Source organism: Dendrobates tinctorius, unplaced genomic scaffold (assembly GCF_039654945.1).
Source record: "Dendrobates tinctorius isolate UK_male_01 unplaced genomic scaffold, ASM3965494v1 ptg000117l, whole genome shotgun sequence".
In the NCBI taxonomy this organism is placed as follows: Eukaryota; Metazoa; Chordata; class Amphibia; order Anura; family Dendrobatidae; genus Dendrobates; species Dendrobates tinctorius.
Genome location: NW_027361785.1, coordinates 14,722,570 through 14,748,376, shown reverse-complemented (window position 1 = coordinate 14,748,376; position 25,807 = coordinate 14,722,570). Strand labels below are relative to the sequence as shown.

The window sequence follows — 25,807 nt, the reverse complement described above, 5'->3', positions numbered from 1 at the left end:
TCACCAAGCATTGCGAGCCCTGCGATGCTCGGACGAGTACCGAGCATGCTCGCTCATCACTATTCATAAGGCTCTTTGGAATTTTATGAAGAGTAAATCATTATATTCTTCTACTTCTTGCCATATTGAATGACATGTACTACAAGAAAATGTTGTAAGATTTGATAGTTATTTCATTTTGAAACACGTAGTTTAGTTGCAAGAGCGCTTATAAAGTCATACACTGAGGCTTGTGGTCAGAGCAATGTGCTACTGACTGTGGCTGAAGAAGTCCCAGCTCATTGTGAGGGTGGGGACAGGTTAAAAGATTTGCTTTTTTTAAATTATTTTAAATGTGTATGTGAAGAGCTCTAGGATGGAGGACATTATTACAGGACAACAGGCAAAACATTCACATCAGATGCCAGCCTCCGGTAGGCTGGTGGCTTATATAAATATTGTGTGGTATGGAGCTAGTGGTGGCTCTCTGCTCCACAGTACATTTCAAATAAATATGCATCTTGCTGAAAAAGGCATTGGTGGGCTCCCTTCATCCACAGTCATGGTTGTATCCTCTGTGACCTTGATCATTACATTCCTGTGAACAACCTACCACGATCGTGCTCCCTTGTCATTAAGATTACAGCAGTAAAATATAATGCAAAATGAGTGAAGTCATGTCACAGCACCTACAGGTCATGTATCCTACACAAGGTCTTTAATTCAAACTAAAGTTGAATTCATTTGTTTGCATTTTACAGTTTGAGTATGGATTAGAATGCTCGGATTGACCGCGGTTCTCCTGACTCAACATAATAGCCTTGTATATCTTTATATGGTCAAGGCATTGCTTTCCATACATACCGTAGATTGTAAAAAAAAAAAAAGTGTGAATGTAACCTAACAGATGGAAAATTTTCATCTTTCTCAAAGTTTGTATCAAAGATGGAACTCAACCCTAAGAAAGAAGAGACTTTGTTCAAGTTAAGTTATAGCTTAGAGTTTTCCAGAGTTAAACTCGGATGGAAAACTAGATGACCCTTTCATATGCTAAGAAGCAGCGTCACCTTCCAACATGAAAAGAAACACTAAGAAAAATGCTAAAGAGGTAATAAACCAGTAAGGTTGTTGGTGGGAACATGCCTAAGCATCTTTGTTTGGAATTCTTCACAAGCGTATATGCTAGGTGGTAGTGCAAGACTTGCATTACTGTTCTCGGCTATGCACTAATGCAGAGACCAGGAGTGTGGGTATATTTATAACACTCCAGCCAAATATTAACATTACTTCTAGCGATCTCAGTGTGCAGATGCTTAACTATGTTTTACACAGTTCCTCTTTGACATATCTATTAATTCATACTTTCAAGCTCTATTTTTAGTGTTGCCACAACACTTTTCCAATTCCACATATAATATAAGCCGAATAAGTCAGTAACATCTGGCTACATTGAACTTCAGTTATGCTGACAATGTATGTAACCATGCCATTGTAGGATTGAAAAGAACTTTTGCTTATTAAAGGGGATGTCCACCTTTTTGGATGCTTTTTTTTTTTTTGTCTTCACGTGGTAGCTTTTGAGCCTAAGGCCGGGATCACACTACAGCGAGATACGGCTGAGTCTCGCAGGTTAAAACCAAGCTCTGGCGCCGGCACTCCGGAGCGGAGTGTGCAGCCTCACAGCAATACATGGAGCTGCACGCTCCGCTCCAGAGTGCCGGTGCCAGAGCTTGGTTTTAACCTGCGAGACTCGACCGTATCTCGCTGTAGTGTGACTCCGGCATAAAAATCATTTTTGCAATTGTCTTTCATTAACCCCTAAATACGCCATGATGTACTTTTAAGTCATGGATCGTGTCAGTGTTTGGCAGATATCATAAAACGCAGAGTCAAGCTGTATTACATAGCTTGCATCTGCTTTTGACAATATATATTTCTTTTATGTCAATTTACTTTTAACCCTAAATACATGCATTTTGTTAAAAAAAAATGTTCACTCAAAGGTGTACAACCCCTTTAAGGTGGACAGTCTGATCTCTGACTATTGTCAGATACTTAGAAAACTTAAGTTGCCTTCATTATGCTGAAGATTATTTGATTTATGTTTAGGAATTACTAATGAAAGTAAAGAGGCTTCAGTTGTGACAGGTCAAAAAGGCTAGTGTTGCTACTTTGTGAACTCTGGACTTCACATTCTGTGTGCACAGATATAACACAACAAACTGACCTTCATGAAAAAGCAATTTTTGTTTTGTACACGTTTTTGTTCCTCCCTTATCTTCGAGTATTTGCAGACGATCCGTAAACTCTGTGGGTTGGACACTGCGTACTTGTGCAGCATCCAACTCGCAGTGTCCAGATGTTATAGCATAGTGGATGCGATTTCAGGATATCCCATGCCCACTATGTGTGCAGAGACACCCATGGAGACGAACATGTGGTGCGTCTCTCCAGACCGCAGCATGTCAATTTCTCTGTAAACACATGTGGATCTCTGTGAACATTTGTTCAGTGAACACATGTAGATTTACCTGCGTTCAATAGACGGCAGCAAACATGCACTGCGTACAAAGCACTGCCACTTCCGGATTCTGTGCACCCGGCATTCCAACCCAAGAGCCATAACTTTGTTTTTTTCCTTTCCCTGCCAACATAGCTATATGAGATGTACTGGAAAATGGGACAAAATCAAAATGGCAAAAAAAGCAATTCTTCTATTATTTCTTAGGTGACAGTATTTATTGTGCTGTAAAAATGACCTGACAAAATTTATTCTCCAGGTCAATATGATTTAAAGAGGTGGTCAGAAGGCAAAGCATTTTTCTCCAAACGCCTGAGTTACTTAGTCCCATAAACTAGGCTATTTTCTAATATCCTTACTTTAAAAATGCCCTACTGTTCCCTAACTACACTAAATGCTGTTGTATTTTTTTTTCTGTCTGATGATTAGTGCATGCTGGGATACTCAAGAAAAGTGTTATCAAGGGGCAGAGTCTGATCATGGTCACAGCCTCTGCCCCCTCCTTGAAATGAAGAGTCATCAGTGAAACTTGTTTCAGGGGCAGTGCTGTCCCTGCAGTGTCCCCCTCCCATGCACAGTCTCCCCCCAGTGCCGTGTGCGTTGAGTGCCTTAACCGGTCTGTTGTCTGTATAGATGAATAGTAATAAGCCAACAGCAGGGCAGTGTCAAATACCCAACGTGCAGGAGACCAGCGCCACCCCTATAAGTGATGTCACTGGTCTCTGTGGGGTATCGCAACACTGCTCTGTTGCCGGCTTATTATTCACTTAAATGGACAACTGACCAGATGCTGCACTCATCACACAGAGCGCTGAGGGAGACACCGCACAAAAGAGATACTCGGGGAAACAGCAACGCCCATGAAACGAATGTAGCTGATGACACTTTTTTCATTGAGTGGGCAGGGGCTGACACAGTGACTGCAGACTCTGCCCCCCCCGATGTAGTCAGAGAATGACAGAGAATTTTTAAAGCAAATATATTAGACAATAGCTTAGATTATGAGACTAAAAAGATAGGCAGTAAGGAGAAAAATGCTTTGTCGTCAGGCCACCCCTTTAACTCTTTCATGACCTGTGACATATAGGTACGTACTAGGTAGTGTACCTTCCTTTGATGCGGGCTCACCGGTGGTGATCCCCGCATCTTTCGTGGCACATGACAGCTGATTTGATCAACTGTCATGTTCTCCTAACAGCCGTGGGTGAAATCGCGATACACCTGTTGCTGTTAACATGTTAAATGACTCTGTCAATCACTTACAGCTGCATTTAACACATGCGCATCTAGAGGTGCCGGTGGTCTGCAAAACAAACCCTGTGCTCATTATTGCAGATGTCCTATGAATGCCGGTGGTCTACAGAAAACCCCTGTGCTCTTTATTGCAGATCTCCTATGTACACTGGCCCATGGTACTGCTATGTGTAGCACAAACTATCAGATGATTGCAGCTTCAAGTCTCCTAAGGGGACTATTGAAGCAAGTGAAAAAATAGAAAAAAACAAGTTTTCAAAAATCTAAAAGTTCAAATCACCCCCCTGTTTGCCCCATTCAAAATAAAACAATAAAAACAAATACACAGATTTGGTACCATCGCTTTCAGAAATTCCTGATCTATCAGTATATGAAGTAACTAATCCATTCAGTAAACAGCGTAACATGAAAAAAAAAATCAAAATGCCAGAATTCCTTTTTTTTGGTTGCCGCAACATTGCTATAGATTACAATAAGAGGTGATCCAAACAACTTATCTACCCCAAAATGGTATCGATGAAAATATCAGCTCGGCAGACAAAAAATAAGCCCTCACCCAACCCCAGATCCTGAAAAATGGAGATGCTATGGGTCTTGGAAAATTATGCCTTTTTTTTCTTTTAAAAACATTAAAATTTTTTCTCACCACTTAAATAAAAAACAACCTAGACATGTTTGGTATCTACAAACTCGTAATGACCTGGAGAATCATAATGGCAGGTCAGTTGTAGCATTTAGTGGACATGGTAAATACACCCAAAAAACAATTGTGGAATTGCATGTTCTTTGTAATTTCACCACACTTGATTTTTTTTTTTCGTTTTTTTAGTACACTATATAGTAAAAACAATTGTGCTGTTCAAAAGTACATCTCATCCCGCAAAAAAACAAGCCCTAGCACGGCCATATCGCTGGAAAAATAAAAAAGTTATGGGTCTGGGAAGAAGAGGAGCAAAAAAAAAAGCCGACAATCCCAAGGTCATGATGGTGGTTCAGGTGACAAACGTGTAAATATATATTTTTTTATTTATGTGGTAAATAAAATTGGTGATTTTGTATAAAATAAACTACATTTCTTTGCATCACCATTTTCTGAGACCTGTAACTTTTATTTTCAATTGATGGCTCTGTACAGGGACTCGTTTTTTTGCATTGCAAGTTGATGCTTATATTGACACTTTTTGGGGGGTAGATACGATACGTAGATTACTTTTTATCACAATTTATTAGGAGAAATGTATCGATAGAAATAAAACAATAATTGTGATTTTCAACTATTTTTCTCATTACAGCATTTTCTGGGTTTTTTTTTTTTTTTACATTTTCACAGACATGGCAAATACAAATATGCTTTTTTTTTTCTATGTATTGTCACTGGGGGAAAGGGGAGGGGATTCGAATACTTGATTTTTGTTTTCACATGGTTAAAAACTTTATTTTTTTTTATCCCCTTGGGAAACTTTAAGCTTATAATCGTCTGATCCTTTGTTTTATGAACTGCAGTACAACAGTATTGCCTTATATAGACAAAATGCTGTTCTCTGATGAAGCCCAGCTACAGTTTGGCCTTTGCAGGAAGACTGATGGCAGCCATGGGGCCTTCAAGAGACTGCTATGACAACCTATGGGCTCCCCATGAATGCTTCACTGGGTTCTGATTAATGCCACTGTCAGTGCTTGCAACTTTTTAACTATTTCAATGCCACTGACAATCGAAGATGGCTCTGGTTGCTGTGGTTACATCAACATAACATGACAGCTCTATAGATTGGCACCTGACCTATGATGTATAGCACCCATACCAGTATGTATATGAAAGGAAGGGATTAAATGATAGTACCTTATATACAGTGGGGAAAAAAAGTGTTTAGTCAGTCATCCATCAATTGTGCAAGTTCTCCCGCTTAAAAAGATGAGAGAGGCCTATAATTGACATCATAGGTAGATCACAGCTATGAGAGTCAAAATGAGAAAACAAATCCAGAAAATCACCTGGTCTGATTTGGCAAGATTTATTTTTAAATTATGGTGGAAAATAAGTATTTGGTCACCTAAAAACATGCAAGAGTTCTGGCTCTCACAGACCTGTAACTTCTTCTTTAAGAGGCTCCTCTGTCCTCCACTCATTACCTGTAGTAATGGGACCTGTTTGAATTTATCAGTATAAAAGACACCTGTCCACAACTTCAAACAGTCACACTGCAAACTCCACTATGGTGAAGACCAAAGAGCTGTCGAAGGACACCAGAAACAAAATTGTAGCCCTGCACCAAGCTGGGAAGACTGAATCTGCAATAGGCAAGCAGCTTGGTGTGATGAAATCAACTGTGGGAGCAATAATAAGAAAATGGAAGACATACAAGACCAATGATAATCTCCCTCAGTCTGGGGCTCCACGCAAGATCTCACCCCGTGGGGTCAAAATGATCACAAGAACGGTGAGCAAATATTCCAGAACCACAAAGGGGACCTAGTGAATGACCTGCATAGAGCTGGGACCACCTTAACAAAGGCTACCATCAGTAACACACTACGACGCCAAGGACTCAGATCCTGTAGTGCCAGACGTGTCCCGTTGCTTAAGCCAGTACATGTCTGGGCCTGTCTGAAGTTTGCTAGAGAGCATTTGGATTATCCAGAAGAGTATTGGGAGAATGTCATATGGTCTTATGAAACCAAAGTAACCTGGTAGAAACAAAGTTCATCATGTTTGAAGGAGATAAAATGCTGAGTTGCATCTAAAGAACACCATACCTACTGTGAAGCATGGGGTTGGCAACATTATGCTTCGGGGCTGTTTATCTGCAAAGGGACCAGGACGACTGATCCATGTACATGAAAGAATGAATGGGGCCATGTATCGTGAGATTTTGAGTGCAAACCTCTTTCCATCAGCAATGGCATTGAATATGAAACATGGATTTGTCTTTGAGCATGATAATGATCCCAAGCACACTGCTAGGGCAACAAAGGAGTGGCTTTGCAAGAGGCAAACGAAGGGTCCTGGAGTGGCCTAGCCAGTCTCCAGATCTCAGCCCCATAGAAAACCTTTGGAGGGATTTGAAAGTCTGTGTTGCCCAGTGACAGGCCCAAAACATCACTGCTCTAGAGGAGATCTTCATGGAGGAATGTGCCAACATACCACCAACAGTATGTGCCAACCTTGTGAAGACTTAAAGAAAACGTTTGACCTCTGTCATTGCCAACAATGGATATGTAACAAAATATTGAGGTGAACTTTTGTTAATGACCAAATACTTATTTTCCACCATAATTTGCAAAATAAATCTTGCCAAATCAGACAAGGTGATTTTCTGGATTTGTTTTCCCATTTTGTCTCTCCATAGTTGTGGTCTACCTATGATGTCAATTACAGGCCTCTATAATGTTTTTAAGTGGGAGAACTTGCACAAATGGTGGCTGACTAAATACTTTTTTTCCCCACTGTACATGACAGTGGAGTGGATCATGATCTGTTCTACGTACTCTGTATCGAGCAGCTGACAAATCCTCTACTTTGGAGTAGCCTCGCTGTGCCAGCTGACAGCTACATTAGCTAGTAATGTATGGTGGTGGCCGGCATGCGTCAGTTTTACCACAAAAGTCTACAACTGCTCACAGCATGTGTACGTCTCTTTTTAATTTTAGTGAATTGTATTATAGTGAAATTTAGTTTGAAAGAAATTTAGGACTTGAATTTTAAAGAGTACAGGGAGGTAGGTGAATTAACCAAATGGAGGGCTGTTAAGTTACCGTAAGTAAGTGTTTTATTTATTTATTTTTTCATTTTAATATTTTGCCCCCAAAATGCTTTGCAGATTCAAACTTTATGAATCTGAAAACCATGAAAGACAAGCCATGTGATTTTACAGCTTTTGTTTAGAAGAAACAGTGCTTTCTATCATTTTGTTCCTTAAATAGTGACTACTTGTTTAGTTATTTTCATAAATCAATAATAAAAAATGATGTAATGTATCTTATAAGCAAAATATACCTCTCTTTCAATTTCTCAGTCACTTTTTTGTCTCCTGGATTGATCATTAATCTAAGATGTAAGAGCATAGAACTGACCAGTGTCATTCAATGTTTTAACTGATAACACTCGGACCTGTATTATACTATGGGGCAATATAGATCTGCTATTTTTTTTCTCATGCCGATTCCACATGAGAAAATAGTCGCAGTATGCTGCAAATGGCTTTGCAAATTGACCATCAAACAAGACTGTGGGTGATGTGAAACATCGGGCTGCTCTCGGATATCATTCCAGACAATGAAGAAGATGGAGAAATTAAAGGGAACCTGTCACCAGAAAAATGCTACTTGCCTGCAGTCATCGGTTCATTCTGCAGGTTAATAGCGTTAGTAACCTGTCTGGTGCCTGCACTTAGCCGAATGCTAATGGGTAAGCTGGAGAGAAACAAAAGCAGAAAGGCAGAAGAAAGAACTTCTGAGGCTTGTAGTGCAAAGGGATAAAACTAAAAATGTAACACAATGTTCAGAAATGGTGTTATTGCTTATGTCTGCACACATGGCAACCTGTCCTGAAAAGTCACCCGAAAGTACAATTATACTTTCAGTCTTAATATACAGCCTTTTGAATAAACTACAGCTATAGCAATGTGACCTTTTGCATATATTGGTGTGGACCCAGCCTGTAAGTTTTAAGTATTTTTTTTTCTCAGACCTCAGAATAATTGTTCCTGTTTATGTAGGGTAATACTACAGAGGCACAGTTGTTCATCTGATGGAAATAATATCTATTGATTGCGTCTGAAAATGTGGAAAATATAAAATGTTGAGGAATAAGTAGGTCAGCCTTAATGGTCATCACTGATGTTCAGTAATGTGATGAATAAACAAAAGGCCATTGATGTTGGTTATTTAATAAAATGCTAATGGTTAGATATGCATGTTAAATTCTTGCTATAACTTGACAGCATCTTTTGACTTGCACTTTCTTTCCATTTATTGCATCTTGTAGGTTTACTGAACACTGTAGAACAGTCCTGGAATGGAACTGCTCAGATAAAAGCCTCTCGAATTCCAGAACAAACTGGGTCAGTGCATTTAATTTATTAGCTGTCATTTTTGTATGTCTGAGATACCAATTGTCAGTAACCTGTCTACAAAGCACAATATTTAAACACAGAAAAAACACAGTATAACAAACATGCAAAAATACTCTGTTGTAAAAAATATATATATATAACCGTAAACAGCAAGTGCTAGTAAAAAGATAACAAAAGCAGGGTATTTAGTTGATACGTTTTTTGCAAAAAATGTATACTAAGCCACTCCACCAACGTTACGGTATACCCATCTCTGAGCAGTCCTATCTAATGTATTTAAAACCTGATCATGTGAACAGTACCTATATGAGCAGGATTCAGAACGGCGCTGCCCGATGTGGACACGCTGTGCAAGACTGCTTTTTATGTGCATGTCTCACAAGAGAGGGGCGGGAATCTCCCAAAACTTGCATAAGCAAGAAACTAATAGATTAAAACACATGAGACATACACACAAGTGAACAAGTCGGTAGGACAGTGTTCACACCACCCAAAGACACCCACACAGAAAAAACACAGTATAACAAACGTGCAAAAATACTCTGTTGTAAAAATATATATGTTATACTGTGTGTGTGTGTGTGTGTGTGTGTGTGTGTATATATATATATATATATATTATATTATATTTATTTAATCATATGGACATTTTTTGCACAAAACGTATCAACCAAATACCCTGTTTTGTTATCTTTTTACTAGCACTTGCTGTTTATTGTTACTTTTTTACAGCAGAGTATTTTTATATGTTTTTACACTGTGTTTTTCTTTGTTTCGGTCCCAATGCAGAACCATGGGCAAGGTTTCAGCTGCCAGTCTGTATATTCAGAGTGGTGACTAAACCTGTTCTTTCTAGGAGGGTGGCAAATCGTCACACAAAACCAGTGAGTTCTTCAAGTTGTAGTGGAAGGCTCTAAGAATTTATGCAACTCTCTCCAGAAAAATTTCTCATGTCACCCAATCTCCAAACTCCCGACAGAGACTCGAAAAAGATATCAGGAATCTGGCAGCATCCGGGGCGGTTATTCCTGTTCCTCAGTCAGAGGTATACGAGGGACACTGCTCTAGTCTATTTGCTATAAAAAAAAAAACACTGTTGAGGGGGAGGGGAGGGTATCGTACTGTTATAAACTTAAAACCCTTAAACCAGTGGGTCATATACAGGAAGTTCAGAATGGAGAAAACAAGATCAGCAATTCCTCTAATAGGTAAGGATTCTGTAATGTGTGCCTTCGATTTAAACGATGCATATTATCATGCGGCCATTCATCCTTCTTGTCAGTGGTTCATGGGGTTTGCACTAAAACCTCAGAGATTAAGTAGTCAATTTCAGTACCTTCCCTTCGGCCTATCCTCGGCCCCTCGGATATTCACAAAGGAAGGGAAGGGATAATCATCATCCCATATCTGGACGATTTGTCTGTGTCAAATTCGGAGGAACAATTCGAACGCCTTCTCTCAAGGACTATCCTCACCTTGCAGAGGTTGTGTTGGTTCACCAATTGGGAAAAATCCAATTTAGAGCCAGGAACAAAAAGGGTGTTTCTGGGAGTTCTCCTCAACTGCCACCTCAGAACATCCTTTCTGCAAAATAAAACAGAAAGAGGTCAGGAAACAGAGTTTGGTCCTTCCAGGGAGAAACAAATGATCTGATTGCAATGACAATATTGGGATTTATTGACACCATGTATTCCAAGTATATGATGGGATCAGTCCCACTCGAAAATTCTGCAAAAAGCGATATTGGCCACCTGAGACAGGCGACCATAAGGACTGGACAAGAAGATGGTCATATCGGCAGACGTGAAAAAATCGTTGACATGTTAGACAGCTCCAAGAATTTTCCAGAGGGGGGGTACTTGGATCCTTTGCCTATGCGTCAGTCACTACCAATGTAAGTCAGCAAGGTTGGGGTGCTGAGGTGGAAGGACAAGAACTATGGGGGCATGGCCTCCATAAGTCCATATGAGGTACTCATACTATAGAGAATTGCAGGCAGTATGGGTGACGCTGCAGAAAACGTCACAGCAGTCTCCTTTATTCCCCATCAAGGGTCACGAGATGTCATCTTCTGCAGATTCTAGCCTTACAAATTTTCCAGTGGGCAGAGGGGACTGTCCTTTCTGTTTCGGCAGTTCACCTGAAAGGCTCACAGAACAGAGTAGGAGAGAAACAGTTTGGCCTTCGACAGCTCTTTGGTCTTGACTATAGTGGAGTTTGGAGTCTGACTGTTTGAGGTTGTGGACAGGTGTCTTTTATACTGATAAAAAGTTCAAACAGGTGCCATTACTGCAGGTAATGAGTGGAGGACAGAGGAGCCTCTTAAAGAAGAAGTTACAGGTCTGTGAGAGCCAGGAATCTTGCATGTTTTTAGGTAACCAAATACTTATTTTCCACCATAATTTGAAAAATAAATCTTGCCAAATCAGACCAGGTGATTTTCTGGATTTGTTTCCTCATTTTAACTCTCATAGTTGTGGTCTACCTATGATGTCAATTACAGGCCTCTCATCTTTTTAAGTGGGAGAACTTGCAAAATTGGTGGCTGACTAAATAAATACTTTTTTTTTCCCCCACTGTAAGTTGAATAACAATGCTTTATTGTTGTATTACTTTGGACGACTAATTAAAAAATCCTGAGGATATAACTTTGGTACATTTATGTTTATTTCTGAAGATATTGTACAGTCTATGAAAAAAATTGCCAGCACTGGTATATCGCAATATAGAGCTGTTATATCTAGCAACTTGGATCCTGAGCTGCAGATCCTAATGTCTCAGAGTCTGTTGGATCTGGTGGTCATGACAATGCAGGAAACCAGTAACTTCAGGTATTTATATAAAAATCTTGAAAAGGCTGTGCTCTCAATATGAGAAAACAGTCATCAACTCTTACTGCCTGAACATCCCTAGAATTCTGGATTTCTTACAACATGGGTTCAGAGAAGGGTCTGAGACCAAGCCCGCTAAGGGTCCAGATCTCAACACTAAGTGTCTTTCTTGACTATCCATTGGTGAACCAAACCTGGATTTTCTAAAGCAATCAGCAGGTTGAAACTTTCAATTAGGAAATCGGTACACCCATGGGATCTAAACCTGGTACTAAATGCTTTATGTAAGTCTCCTTATGAACCTGAGGAGGACATTAACATCAAAATACTTTCCCTAAAGACAAGTTTCTTGGTAGCAGTCACTTCGGCTAAAAGAGTAGGTAAAATCCAGGCCCTGTCAGTGAAAGATCGCTATCTGCGCATACTGGAAGATCATATAATACTTAAGCTTGACCCAATATTTCCTCCGAAATTACTATCCAGTGCTAACTTGAACCAGGAAATTCTCCTACCCTCCTTTTGCCAGCATCCAAAAAAACGAAAGTAACAAAAGTTTCTGGATGTAAGGCAGACTGTGCAGCAATATGTGGAGGCTACCAAAGGTTGGGAGCGAGAATCAAACTTCATCAAATTTTAGGGAAGAACAAAGGCAAGAAAACGTCAAAAGTGACATTGGCCAGATGGCTCACGTCCACAATTTCACTGACATACGCTTTGAACCTAAACACATTTTGTAGACGTTACAAGTTGGACGTGCTATCTGGCCAACAGATGGCCTTTGGAAGGAAGGTTCTTCAGGCAGTAGTCCCAGCCTAAAATCCATTTATTTGATACTTCTCGTGGTGTACGGTCATGAGGGACATAGTGGAAAGTAGGAATTGGTCCTACCATTAATTGTGTTTCCAGGAGTCCATCATGACAGCACCCTCACATTTCTTCCCCTGAATTCCTTGTACTTATGTGCAGTTAATATTTGTATAAGAGAATTCAATAAAATTGAGTCGCATCCATCCTGGTGTGGTGATTGGTAAAATGCTGAGGGTGATGTAAAAGGGGGTTGGAGCTTTTAACCTTTTGTGTGGTTTATGTTCCTAGAGGATGTGAAGGACTACCTCCTGGTGTGCTGTCATAATGGACTCCTGGAAATATAATTACCAGTAGGACTAATTCCTACTTTTTAGAGTACGATTGATTTCCATGGTGCTGTACATGAGAAGGGGTTACATACAAATATAAATTACATTGAACAAACTGACGGTGACACACTGGTAAAGAAATGAGGGGCCTGCCCTTTCGGGCTTACTATAGCATCATATTATAGATAATCTCCATCTGTGCATGCGCGGTGGCCATTTTCCCGGAAGGAATTCACCGCACAAGCCAGCATGGATGGAACAGCAGAGCCCCCCCACGCAGCATGGGAGAGAGCGTGGTGGCAGCAGCAAGCATCGGGGGACAGAGCGTGGCGGCAACACCAGGGACAGAGGGCTGGATTCCAATTCAATTTGAAAATCAAAGTTAAATTAGATCATCATGTTTTTAACTTTTGGTAGTGTATTTGACAACCATTTGGCTGTATGCTCTCTGACAATTTCTGAGCATGCTTCTCATGAAGTGTCCTGGGATATCTCTTCCTAAACCTGTATTAGGGCCTCAGTGAGCTCTGGACAGTCACTGCATCCGATGCTGTTAAGCAGTGCCACAAATAGATTATGGCCCAGAAGTTTCAACTGGATTCAGGCATGATGAATGTGATGGCCAGTCAATGGCATCCATGCCTTCATCATCCACAAACTGCCTAAACACTCTGGCCACAGGAGTCTGGGCATTGTTCTGCACCAGGAAGAACCCGGTTTTACTGAACAAGTTTAAAGAGGTGCTCCATCACAATGTATATTGTGCACATCGATTTAAACCTTTCAAATAGGTTTTTTATTTTTTTGCAAATACCTTATGTTGACATATTTGCCTCTGAGCGGTTCCATCTCTGCTCGCTCAGTCTCGATCATGTGATCCACGGCTGCAACCACCGTTGACATCCGGTGATGTCAACTCAACTTCCGGACTGTGGAAGTTGACCTTGCATCAAGTCGGGACTCAGTCTCACGTCCTCCCCCAGATTGTCTGGGCTGTGGGTGGTGTTTCACCATAATGAATGCCAATTAACCTATATGATCCTGGGCTGTGAGTAGTGGCCACTTTACACGATGTTGGGCTTCATGCCACCCTCGTGAATTCATTTTCTAAAGTTTGGTCAGAAATATCCACACCAGTATGTAGTTCATTTTGTAAGGGTTTGGCCATTATCCTCCAGTTTGTCATTCTCAATCTAAATGTTTGCCCCCATTAAAATAAAAACATCTTCTGTAGTGGCGCAGTTCCAGTGGTGTTGCACTTACATTTCCAGAGCTCACATGAGGTTATGTCACGAGAGCACAGCGCCCAATCAGCGCTGGCTTCCCTTTCTTCAGATGTTAAAGAAATAAACAAGTGATAGCTGAGACTGATCATTTTCTCTTTCTTTATTATACGTCTGAAGGCGGGGGACAGTGACGCCAGCACTGATTGGGTGCAGGGCTCTTGCAGCAACATCACGTGAGTTCTAGGAACCTGACAATGCTGGAACTGCGCCGGCACGAGAGGCAAGTATAGATGTTTTTATTTTAACGAGGTGGGGGAAACATTTAGATTGATATTGGGTTGTCCTTTAATTGATTTGGGGTTATACTGTGCTGAGTTTTCCCTCAATTTTTGGGGCACTGTTTATAAGGGAGTCATACTCTCAAGCACAAGTCTGTTATTGGAAGTCTCTAATTCCCATTTAAACAATTTCCCTGTATACGACTTACCCTCCATGTCTATTTGACCAGCGTTTCTATTGAAAGATAATGTTTACTATAAATTTCCCTATTTCCACCTTGTCATAATTGTATACTTTAGTTTTTAAACTTAAATCAGTCATGCCTTTCCTTATGTTTTCCATTGCCTCTTCTGGATGGAATACACAGCAGGAATTATATATATGGTCAGTCTCTATATTCGCTTATCCTAAAATGGCAGTATATGCCAGTACAGCCATAAATATGCTGGCAGAATGTACACTCCTAAAGGAAAGCTGCACTGTTTGGCATCTTGTATTTGCCACGGTGCTCTGGGTGACCTGTAAGTGAGGTACAAAGCCAATTATCACTGTTATTTATTTTCTCTGTGTGCTGTGTCTACGAGCTTTTAGGTATGACTAGGATATACTCATTTTCAATGTTTTAATCTTTCTTTCTGTGGTTTGTCAGTTAAATCAATTTACTGTATTTCTCCTCTTTCTGCTTCACTCCTTGTCCTGTGTGGCTTTTATTCGAGAACTTAACAGGTAAGACCTCTCAAAGTGGCTTTATACTTCCCTTTCTTGCACTCTACTGAGGAACCAAAAAAATATAATTATAAACATGTATTCCATCTATATGTACATATAGTTATGCTGTCAGATAAATGAAACTCCAGGTGTATTTTTTTTTTTTTTTGTGGTTAAACTTGGTTGAACTCTACTTTGTTCAATATGAAAAATAATTTTGCCTATAGAGTAGCACAAGTTAAATCTTGCATTTACTAACTTTTATTTTCCTATTAGGAATGTATTTAATATGCTGCATAAAGTAAATGCATTACTATCAACAAGCGGACACCTGACTGACCAGATTGTGATCTGTGCCTTTGCATAGATCTTTAAAGGGTTTGTCCGGACAAAATAACATTTTGCCTATGGGACTAGATATGTAAAAACAAAACAAAAGGATTCAGTAATGTCACCCTTAGGCCAAGGTCACATTAGCATAAAGCATCTGATGGGAAAGCATCAAAGGCAATATTCTAATGACACTCTGCTGCGAGCATGAGCCGAGTGGCAGTGTACTATGCTCCAGTCCTCTCACATGAGAGAATCACAAGCAAAATAATTTTTCAATCTCCTCAGGTGACATCGGAGTGCAGTCCGATGTTTTGTACGCAGCCATAGACCCATAGACTTGCTATCCAATATACAATGCAGCATACAGCAGTTTTTTGTTTTTTTTTCCACATGTCGACTCGGCATCAGAAACTTTACATTAGCCGGTACTGCTCCATAGTATAACATTGGAGTGAGTGCTATCTGATGAAACATCAGTTAGCACTTGTCCGAGTTATACGCTGGCTATACGCTAGTCTAAGGCTAGTTTCACACTAGCGTTTATTCGACGCAGCGCACGGCCCCGCCCCCTGCCAGCTCCCTGCCCGCCCCATCCGGTCATCGCCAGCGTCCATGTGCGATAGTAGGCGGCGATGACCGGATGGGGCGTGCACGAAGCCGGGTGGGGCTTAGCGGCGCCGTGCGCTGAGTCGAATAAACGCTAGTGTGAAACTAGCCTAAGCAAGCCCTTTTTCCAGCTAATGGACTACTGCAACCTGTGATTGGCTGCAGTAGTCAGGTGACTTTGAGCAGCGTTTGATCATAAAACATTTGATGACTGATGATTTGCTAATGTTACCACCTCTTGTTTCTGTACAGACCACGTAGTGGTTTGTGCTGGATCCAGGTCGATGCAGATAAGGGATTATGGCAGAGTTTGTTTTACAAACTGAGTCTCCTGGGCAAAGTTTTATTTTGCCCCAGCAACCCTTTTAAGGCCTTACTATTTAAATAGGTAATATAGTTGTTACTCTTAATCAGTGACAATGAATGGTTACATTAGAAGAGACTCTATTCCACCCCCCCGACCCAGAAGTAAACTGCTTTAGTGCAATCGCACTTGAGTCTCATAAGAGCTCTAAACTCTTACTATTCTAAATTACATAAATCTGGGATTGTCACCCCTGTGTTGCAGTGCTGTTAGCAACTGAACAATGTTATGCATTATGACTAGAAGAGAGTAGTTTGATGTGCACACAGTCTGGGGTATGAGGTACTACGGACGGGTTGTGGAATCCCAAAAGCAGACATGGAGTAATTCACTGCTCACTCTTTGCTTCAAGAATGAAAACACTTTTATTTATGCAGACGTGTAGTAGATACAACATAGACATCAAGGTGCAGGGAAAAAGAAAAGGCAAAAAAAAAGTAATGTTTCAACAAGTGATGGCCAAAAATGCTAAAATAACGTTTTATCAGGGCGTTTTCGGGTGTTGTCGTAGTATCTTGGGTGCGCTCGGATAATAGGTTGGAGTCTCTGCGGCTGCGTGTTTTGCTGCTGTTAGGGAGCAGCAACACATAAATGGAATGCCTGTTTAACAGCCGCAAAACATTCAATTACAGGAACTCAAACATATTATCCGAGCACACCCAAAGTACTCAGATAACAACTGAGCATGCTCGGATACGCCGAGCATGTTCGCTCATCACTAGTTTCAACCCTTCCTGGGTCGTCTTAACAACGTCGCTGTGGAGGGAGGGATACACAGAGTGAGTCTCATATACAAGATATACAGATATATAGTGGTGAATCCCGGAGTGTCTATCAGCCAAATCCTCCTTTTTCACCTCTCGCTTCCTAAAACTCAATGTAGACAAAACTGAACTCATTATCTTTCCTCCAGCTCACATATCTTCCCTACCCGATCTATCGATTATGGTAAACGGCATCACGCTCACTCCCGCACCTGAAATCCGCTGTCTCGGAGTAACTCTTGACTCTGCCCTGTCCTTCAAACCACACGTCCAAACTCTTGCCACCCCCTGTCGCCTCCAACTCAAAAATATTTCCAGAATCCATCCCTTCCTCAGCCCTCAATCTACTAAAACTCTTGTACATGCCCTCATTATCTCCCGCCTTGACTACTGCAACACTCTCCTCTGTGGCGTCCCTGCTAACTCTCTTGCACCACTCCAGTCTGTCCCCAGCTCTGCTGCCTGACTAATCCACCACTCTCCTCGCTACTCTCCTGTCTCTCCCCTCTGCAAATCTCTCCACTGGCTCCCAATTCCCCAACGCATCCAGTTCAAACTACTAACACTGACCTACAAAGCCATCCACAACCTATCCCCTCCCTATATCTCAGAACTAATCTCCCAATATCTTCCCTCACGTAATCTTCGATCCTCCCAAGACCTCTTACTCTCCTCCACACTTATTCATTCCTCACATAACCGCCTCCAAGATTTCTCCCGAATATCCCCTATCCTCTGGAATTCCATGCCTCAACACATCCGATTATCCACCACCCTCGGATCCTTCAAACGGAACCTGAAAACCCATCTTTTCAGGAAAGCTTACAGCCTACAATAACCATTCTGCCGCCTCACCACCGCCCAAACTGCCGCCTCAAAACCACCAGAGCTGCTGCACCCCCGACCTTCTGTCTCTTCCCCACTATCCCATAGAATGTAATTCCGCAAGGACAGGGTCCTCTCCCCTCTGTACCAGTCTGTCTTTGTAAATTTGTTTACTGTTAACGATATCTATAACTTTGTATGTAACCCCCCCTTCTCATGTACAGCACCATGGAATTAATGGCGCTATATAAATAAATAATAGCGGTGTCCATTGAAAATAAGAAATCTAGCAAGCAAAATGTGTGCCTAACCGCATTTAGTTTTACCTTTTGGTTTATATGAATAGCATATATAGAATACAAGATGGCAAAATGATGGCAGAACAGGAGCTTCACTTGCAGTAGCAAGTCCAGTAGATGTCAATACAATAAAAGGTATAACAAGCATTATAACTAAGCATGTACCATAAAGTATAAAGAAATCTCAAACCCACATAAAAATCCTTGACTATTAAACCATGTTCAACTGGCATACTAATTCCGGTGGAGCTGAAATTAAAACCAGTAAACGCACAGCAAAATCTGTACATAGCACATGTGAATATACAGTGGGGAAAATAAGTATTTGATACACTACCGATTTTGCAAGTTTTCCCACCTACACAGAATGGAGGGGTCTGAAATTTTTATCGCAAGTACACTTCAACTGTCAGAGACAGAATCTGTAAGTGAAGATGGCTTTAAGGTGCAATGATACACTGCGCTGCTGTAGGTATAATTCAAGGAAATTTATTGGTGCCTACGCTTTTCCTGAGCTGTCTCAGCTCACTTCATCAGATGCCCTGATGAAGTGAGCTGGGACAGCTCAGGAAACGCGTTGGCACCAATAAATTTCCTTGAATTATACCTACAGCAGCGCAGTGTATCATTGCACCTTAAAGCCATCTTCACTTAAGTCCTTGGACCCTGTGCAGACTGCAGCAGCTGTTTCATGCGTTTGTAGGTGTTGTGACCGAAGTTTCACAACCCTATCAGGTGAGTTTCTCCTTGCCTCACCATTACAATTGTGTTTTTAAAGGTTTCACACAGTGGATGCGCCCTGTTTTGTTTCTTTTATAGACAGAATCTAAAATAAAAAAAAAATCACCTTGTATGATTTCTAAATACTTAAATTGCATTTTATTGCATGAAATAAGTATTTGATCACCTACCAACCAGCAAAAATTCTGTCTCACAGACCTGTCAGCTTTTCTTTAAGAAGCTCTCCTACTCTGCACTCATTACCTGGTATTAATTGCACCTGTTTGAACTTGTTACCTTTTGTAAAAGACACCTGTTGAACCAGTCAATCAATCACTCTCCAACCTCTCCACCATGACCGAGACCAAAGATCTGTCGAAGGACACCGGGACACAATTGTAGACCTGAACAAAGCTGGGATGGGCAATAGGCAAGCAGCTTGATGAGAAGGCAACAACTGATGGCACAATTGTTAGAAAATGGAAGAAACACAAGATGACTGTCAATCTTATTCAAGTAAAAAAGGGGAGAAGCCAGCGCTGCTTGTGGTCAGAACGCAATACATAAAGTGCATATGCACATATTAATTTCTAACTGTATTTCAAAATGAGACATTTAGCAAAAAACTGATCAATCATTTAAGCTACCCCGTCACGCCAAGGCAATTTCATAAAGTATGTGACAGTCCTACTCTACTTTTTTTTATATTCGCTGTGCCATTGCGGCCTCCTAAATTTATTAAAAGCAATACCATATTAAATGCACACTATACCTGAAGCATTTCTGTATCACTCCCATAGTGCCAGAAAAGGTGAGTGCAGATAAAGGTTAACCAGGTCCAGACAGACATTTCAGGTTTAACCTCCACACTCTCCTGACCAGCACTCACAGATGAAGGGCGATACAGGCCCAGACACAGGTGCACAATTAAATAGAGCCCTGCGGCAGGGCTGGGCTGCTGTGTGTGTAAAGCAGCCTAGATCAATCATAATGAATACAGAAAAAACGGCGAACATAACATAAGTACAAAATACAGTTTTTAAATGAAGGCCTTTATTATTAAAAGAAATCCAGACTTACAAGACCTTGTGTGAAAAATTGATTATCCCCTAAACTTAACTGGTTGGGCTAGCCTTAGCAGCAACATCTGCAATCAAGCATTTGCGATAACTGGCATTGAGACTTTTACAGTGCTCTGTAGGAATTTTGGCCCACTCATCTTTGCAGAGCTGTTGTTATTCAGCCACATTGGAGGGGTTTCCAAACATTATCTGCCTTTTCAGGGTCATACCACGGCATCTGTCGAATTAAGGTCAGGACTTTTGTCTTAATTTTGTTTCTCTTATTCCATTCAGAGGTGGACTTGCTGATATGTTTTGTATAACTGTGCTGCTGCATAACTCAAGTGTTCTTCAGCTTAAGGTCACAAACAGATGGCTGGACATACTACTTCAGGATTTTTTTGTAGACCTCAGAATTCATGGTTCCATTTACCACAGCAAGTTTTCCAGGTCCAGAAGCAGCAAAACGGCCCCAAACCATCACACTACCACCACCATATTTTACTGTTGATATGTTACTTTTCTGAAATGCTGTGTTAGTTCTACACTAGATGTAATGGGACATACACCTTCCAAAAAGTTCATCTTTTGTCTCGTCAGTCCACAGCGTATTCTCCCAAAAGTCTTTGGGATCATCGAGATGTTTTCTGGGAAAATTGCAACAAGCCTTTGTTTTTATTTCTCAGCAGTGGTTTTCATCTTTGAACTCTGCCATGCAGGCCATTTTTGCTCTGTGTCTGTCTTATGGTGGAGTCTTGAACACTGACCTTAACTGAGGCAAGTAAGGCCTGTAGTTCTTTGGATGTTGTTGTGGGCTTTTTAGTGATATTTTGAATGAGTCATCACTGTGCTCTTGATAATGGTACTCACTGTGGTTTGCTGGAGTCCCAAAGCGTGAGAAATGGCTTTATAACCTTTTCCAGACTGATTGATCTCAATTACACTGCTCAAAAAAATAAAGGGAACACTTAAACAGAATATAACTCCAAGTAAACCAAACTTCTGTGAAATCAAACTGTCCACTTAGGAAGCAGCACTGAATGACAATCAATTTCACATGCTGTTGTGCAAATGGAATAGACAACAGATGGAAATTATTGGCAATTATCAAGACACCCTCAATAAAGGAGTGGTTCTGCAGGTGGGGACCTCAGACCACATCTCAGTACCAATGCTTTCTGGCTGATGTTTTGGTCACTTTGGAATGTTGGTTGTGCTTTCACACTTGTGGTAGCATGAGACGAACTCTACAACCCACACAAGTGGCTCAGGTAGTGCTGCTCGTCCTGGATGGCACATCAATGCGAGCTGTGGCAAGAAGGTTTGCTGTGTTTGTCAGCGTACGGTCCAGAGGCTGGAGGCGCTACCAGGCGAAAGGCCAGTGCGCCAGGAGACATGGAGGGGGCCATAGGAGGGCAACAACCCAAGCGCAGAACCGCTACCTCTGCTTTTGTGCAAGGAGGAACAGGAGGAGCACTGCCAGAGCCCTGCAAAATGACCTCCAGCAGGCCACAAATGTGCATGTGTCTGCACAAATGGTTAGAAACTGACTCCATGAGGATGGTCTGAGGGCCTGACGTCCACAGATGAGGGTTGTGCTCACAGCCCAACTCCGTGCAGGACACTTGGCATTTGCCACAGAACACCAGGATTGGCAAATTCGCCACTGGCGCACTGTGCTCTTCACAGATGAAGCAGGTTCACACTGAGCACGTGTGACAGACGTGACAGTCTGGAGATGCCGTGGAGAGCCATTTGCTGTCTGCAACATCCTTCAGCATGACCGATTTGGCAGTGGGTCAGTAATGGTGTGGGGTGGCATTTCTTTGGAGGGCCGCACGGATACTTATGACCATGTGATATTTTAGTTTTTCTTTTTTAATTTGCAAAAATTTCGACATTTCTGTTTTTTTTTTCAGTCAAGATGGGGTGCAGATGGGGAGCAAGTTCAGAAAAGAGCGACCAGAATGGTGACCGGTCTGCAAACCCTGTCTTATGAGGAAAGGTTGCAAGACTAGGGAATGTTTAGTTTGCAAAAGAGAAGACTGAGAGGAGACTTAATAGCTGTCTACAAATATCTAAAGGGCTGTCACATTGTAGAAGGATCAACTTTATTCTCATTTGCACAAGGAAAGACTAGAAGCAATGGGATGAAACTGAATGGGAGGAGACACAGATTAGATATTAGAAAAAACTTTTTAACAGTTAGCGTGATCAATGAATGGAACAGGCTGCCACGAGAAGTGGTGAGTTCTCCTTCAAAGGAAGTCTTCAAACAGAGGCTGGACAGACATCTGACTGGGATGATTTAGCGAATCCTGCTTTGAGCAGGGGGTTGGACCAGATGGCCCAGGAGGTCCCTTCCAACTCTACGATTCTATGATTCATGAGAAAAAAAGCACTTTTTTGAATTTACCAAATGGCTGCAATGAAACAGTTAAAAATGTAAAGGGGTCTGAATACTTTCCGTACCCACCCCCCAAAGTCACTTCAAATGGGATGTGGTCCCTAAAAAAATAGTTTTGTAAATTTTGTTCGAAAAATGAGAAATTGATCAACTTTTAACCCTTCAAACTTCCTAATAAAAGAAAAAATATGTTTTAAAAAAAAATGATGCAGATGTAAAGTAGACTTGTGGGAAATATTATTTATTAACTATTGTGTGTGACAAAACGTTCTGATTTTAAGAGCATAAGAATTAAGTTTGAAAATTTCTACATTTTTTAAATTTCCGCTAAATTTCCAATATTTTCTTCAATAAACGCAAATGATATCGAAGAAATGTTACAAGTATTATGAAGTACAATGTGTCATGAAAAAGCAGTCTCAGAATCAGTGGGATCCGTTGAAGCGTTATTACCACATAAAGTGACACTGGTCAGACTAAAAAAAAAATTGGCCTGGTCGTTAAGATCAAATTGGCTCAGTCCCTAAGGGGTTAAAATCTCTAGCATTCAAATTTTAGTTAGCAAGTACACGATTCATTTATTTTTTTTAAGGTGAGATGTTACCTTTATTTATAGCTTCATTTTTATTAGTTTGTTGTCTACTGGAAAGCATCCATTACTTCTGAATAGAAAGTTTGGTTCTGTTGACACCATGCATCCGTATGCCAAAATAATATTAGTTTGGAATATGTTCAGTCCATAGATTTGGCCCATAATTGATATTGTATCTTGTGTACTTTTATTGGCACTGTTGAGTGCAATTGCCTTTAACAAGATCATTCGCCAAAAAAGTGTATACTTCAAAGACTCGCCTGCAGACATAGCATCCCAATTTTTTCTGCTTTTTTTTTATTTTTGACCAAACGGGTAGTTAGTCTAAAAAAATGTGCTAAAATGAAAATGCAAAGTTAAAAAGTAATACCATATCATGTGATTATGTTTTTTAACTATTATTGTTTCTCAATATTGATATATTTTTATCATTTTGCTCTTGTAGGAGGAAACGATCTCCACAACACTCGGACAACAATATTTCTAAATGAAGTCTTTCTTCACCACAATTCCAAACTGAAGTATCCCATATTTCTGCAAGACTTCAACTGAGACTGGGCTTGCAAGTTTTTAGCCACCACAACCACGTGGGGGAACGATTTAAACACAAAAAAAAAAAGAAAAATATTTGTTTGTAGCTTATTATATGTACATATTGGTGCAATAACTGGACCTCTTAATTGTGGCTTGGGGATAAAGATAAATCATGTTGGCAATGCAGAATATTGGAAAATCAGAATATATTAGTTCTCTTATGTAATGTGAAGACGTCATTGGTCCCTGTTGGTGCTGACAAACACGTGAAATGATGTAACTGCAGGAAAGGCATCAACAGGGTGTCATCATGTGGAGAGGATACAGTTCCTGCTCACTATACTGTGTAGGCAGCTTGTATAATGGCAGGTCAAAGACTACATTCATGTTTAACTTTTATGCTATTCTGCTATTGCCCCAAATATCTGCTGTTATCAGTTTGTCATCTGCTGATCTTTAGATTGACGGATTTCCTTCAGCTATGACACTGAGAAGCTGTGACATTCACTGTGTGAAGTTTTAAGCAGTCACACATCTTCTTTACTGTGTATATTTCTATTAAGAGGGCTCAGGTGTGTCCTTCATCCATTTCACCATATCACCACGAAATCTACGTTCTGAGGTTTGCCTAGATTTTTGCACTGTAACTTGTGTGTGAGGAGTGGAAAGTAAGTAGAAATGGTGTATGGGGTGATTGGCTGGCTGCTTTAATTTACTTTTCCTCCTATGATGAAAACATGGTTTTATCGAAGACAGCTCATACAGGGCTGCACTGCACACTAATGATATATTTTTAACGATGACTCAAAGGTAATAGCTGAGATTTCTAAAAACTAATGAATAGAAATAATATGGTGGAAAGGGTTTTCAGAGATGACGACAATCTAAAATTATTGAATCCCCCCCATTTACACGTAGCTGTTTGAGAATTCAGACTTTTTCAAGAATTTCAACGTGTTGACATTAATTCTTATAGAAGTGTGTTCTACATCAAATAATCACCCCTCCAAATATCATCTTGTGTATAAAAGTGTATTAATGTACAGTGCTTCTTGCATATTAAGGAAAAAAAACTTTAATTTTACCTTGAACCATCTAAATCATTGCAGCTGTCAATGGGATTGTCGTGTGATCTCTCATCTAAGAAGAAAAATAACAGTATAAAGTGTAAAAATCATCTTGATTTTAGCAAATTGAAAGCAAACTTTTTTTGGCAATTTTACTATTTTTTAATTATTTTTTTTTCCCGCATCTTGCGTCTTTCCTTGTTCCTGCTTTCTTCTAGGAATGTGCTATGCAATGGTGAGGCATTTCATATATGCAGCACTCTGTGTGCTAATGGCAATTGTTTGTTTTACTTAAATTTAAATCAGTGGTATAATATAAAATCATGTCCACTTTAAAAACTTGGTAGTTTCTCCCTTCATAAAATTTGATCATGATTTTCATACATAGCCATTTTATCAGCTGAACCAAATGCTACTTTAGGTTGTGTCCAAAGCCTTAGTCTGTGCATGTTCTTTACAGTGCAGTACAATTCCGCCTATTATCTGATAAGTGACAATAACATATACATTTGTGGCATACTTCCTTGGTGGGAACCTGATGGATCCCCGCAAGGTGCCAAAGGTAAGGTCGCTGTTCTATGCAGTGAATTATTTTTTAAAAGGTTGCTTATAATGCTTGCATATTCTTGTGGGTTTTTTCTCTTTTTTTTTTTTTGCCTTAAAATGTATAAAAGGGACTGATTCCACACGTAAGTAATCTATTATAGTGGTAAGATGCCACCCACTGTTGTTTTTGTCATTCTCTCAGATATACTGCATCTCATGCATAGGAATGTGTACACTTGTTATACTACTGAGTAGATTCATTGTACAGAAAAAAAGCAAGGTATCTTACTGTAATTAATTAATATATACCATATTTAAGGAGTTGCTAATTTACAGGACATCTTGAAAAGGTTTGACCAAATATATTATTCAGTTTTTCTTTTTTGTTGAAATGTATTCCTGTTTAGAGTGGGTTCTGATTTTTAAAAATATTTGTATATGAGTGGAATTTTTAAAGAATAAAAGACTATTACATTTTGTCTGGATTAAATCACTTTGCATTTTTAGGTTTATAACCATACTGATGACCTTTTGTTTTTATTAACTAGACAGTTTAACATACTAAAGCCCCATTTCATACAAAGTGTTTTATGCTCCAGCCTTAATGAATTTGGCAACCCCTGTTCCAGTTCACGGTTTATCATGAGGCATATGCCGCGTAATGAATTTGGCACATCTTTCAC

The 25,807-nt window shown here is 40.3% G+C and overlaps 1 protein-coding gene across 2 annotated transcripts in view; it reads left to right on the top strand.

The window, feature by feature from the left end:
- LOC141101464 (sarcoplasmic/endoplasmic reticulum calcium ATPase 3) overlaps positions 1–25,601 on the top strand; it is a 375,756-nt gene extending 350,155 nt beyond the window's left edge. Inside the window, exons 21-23 of one of the 2 annotated variants that reach the window (XM_073590589.1) lie at positions 8,739–8,814; positions 14,197–14,299; positions 23,423–25,601. In XM_073590589.1, the coding sequence (XP_073446690.1) occupies positions 8,739–8,814; positions 14,197–14,263 (143 nt within the window). In that variant the 3' untranslated portion in view covers positions 14,264–14,299; positions 23,423–25,601. The remainder of the gene's footprint in view (positions 1–8,738; positions 8,815–14,196; positions 14,300–23,422) is intronic. The other variant, XM_073590590.1, reaches the window with a different exon arrangement.
- Positions 25,602–25,807: the final 206 nt, after the last annotated feature.